Here is a 1,866-nt window from a genome sequence, read left to right on the forward strand (position 1 = left end):
TTCTAGGATACATGCTACTAGAGTTGTGTGTGCATAAGCAGTGGTCATGTAGCCTTCTATTCCGGTTCAGCGTCCACTAACTGATGAAGAAAAATTCCAGAGTTAAATCATGTGGCTCGCTAAATTGGATTTTATTTTAACCGGTCTGCCGGACCTTTAAAATGCTGGTGTCAAGCGACTGGTACAGCGCTTTGCTAAAAGGGTCCAGAGAAAGGAAGAGCTGGATAGATTTCACCGACCGTGGCGGTGAAACGCAGCGTTCCCGGGCATGAGGAGGTGCGCAGGTGGATTCTGTAGGGACGTTTAGCATTTGCGCCAGCCAAAGACGTGTGCTAGTTCAAAGGTTTTGTCTGTGAGGATCTCGCGTCCTGGAGGCGCTTTGGAACGGTTCTTAAAGGAGATGAATAAGTAACCAAGTTGGTACTAGATTCTAGATACAAGTAGTAGCGCAACGAAGCAAGAGAAAGAGAAAGCGTGGCTTCCCGATGCGCGAAAGGAACAAAGGTATCACATGGTCACGTGATACCGCGGCAGCTTCAACATGGGATCGTGACAACCAGCGTAGACATCCTCCTGCGTTGATCGCCGTGGCAGGACAGGACAGCTCATGGATGTCCGCCTGTGGATATCCACGGCAGGTGGCTGGCCCGGGAACGCGCGTTTCAACAGCTTACCTTTGCTGATGAGCAGGCGTCAAAGAGGACATCCTCACTCAGAGGCTGTCCCTACAAGTCCCTCCCCACTGTGCGATAGCCCTGGTAGGCCAGCGGCTATCGAGGCTAGCATCCAATGGACATCGCAGCAGGAGGGCCATCATAACTCAATTTATTTTCGTGCGTTAGCCGGTCGCTCTTCACTACCAGGTCGCGCAATTTTGGTGGGAGGACATTTTTGAAGGCCTGAGTTCTTCGAAATACCCGTGCCCCCCCAGCCCCGAAATGCCACTGTCACAGGGACTTCCCTTTCTTAGGTACTATGCTCGATGTATCCGAAGCACTACCACTTCGTCCTCTTGCATCAGCAGCTCATAAATGATCTTTGCCGCCTTGCCGACAAGATGCTACGCCCTACATCCAGCGGCCTCAGAAGATCCAATACTCCCTGTTTCTTCATCAACTTGTGCGTTAACGATTGGCCGCTCTTGAAGACAAGGGAGCATAAGGGGATTTTTGTCTCAGTGGTTCAAGCTTAAACTAGGGACTCCCATGCGCCCCTGCTTTCTTGTTGTGATGCCTGCCTGCGGCGGACGGCGGCAAGCTTCTGTCGGCTCACCTTCGGGTAAATCGCATTTCGCCTTACGTCATCGGAGCTAACCCCCCTATAATGCCCACCTAGGGAAAAGTTGACAGATTTCCTGGTCCTGATTTACAAATCTACCATCTTTGACGTCACAGCACTGGGTTTCTTGATGTCAGTGCCGATGCTCTCAGCCAGGGCTAGGTGTGAAAATGGATATGGTTATTCTTGTCTTGTTATGTCTGAGCCAATAAAAGTCGTAGTGAATACGCCTAATCTCTGCACGACCCGCAAATACCGTTATACAGTTTCTCTCGGAAAAGTACTCTTAGCCCACAGATATCCTCCGCAAACCCCTGCCTTCGTACATTGCTCACTTTCTTGGCCGTAGTAACTCTTGCCTCTCTCCACGACCGTTTATTCGGCACTATCTGCGCCAGTGGTGGGCGAGGCGCTTCCAGAAGCGTGGACCGCTCAAAGTCAATCATCATAATCGTGCCCGTTTCCGAGTTAAACAACATATTCGCAAGTCTCACATCCCGATGGATCACCCCTTCGCTGTGCAGGGCTCGTAAAGATCGCAAAGCGGCGCCTTCTGATATGCTTTTGCCTGTTGTCGAACGTATTCTC

General features: G+C 51.0%; 1 protein-coding gene across 1 annotated transcript in view; it reads right to left on the reverse strand.

Moving 5' to 3' along the window:
* Positions 1–1,508: 1,508 nt before the first annotated feature.
* BBA_09963 (metalloprotease-like protein) overlaps positions 1,509–1,866 on the reverse strand; it is a gene marked incomplete at both ends in the record, with an annotated part of 2,042 nt that continues 1,684 nt past the window's right edge. The window contains one exon of the mRNA XM_008605060.1: positions 1,509–1,846. Within this exon, the coding sequence (XP_008603282.1) occupies positions 1,509–1,846 (338 nt within the window). The remainder of the gene's footprint in view (positions 1,847–1,866) is intronic.

This window comes from Beauveria bassiana (assembly GCF_000280675.1).
Source record: "Beauveria bassiana ARSEF 2860 unplaced genomic scaffold BBA_S00077, whole genome shotgun sequence".
Taxonomy (NCBI): Eukaryota; Fungi; Ascomycota; class Sordariomycetes; order Hypocreales; family Cordycipitaceae; genus Beauveria; species Beauveria bassiana.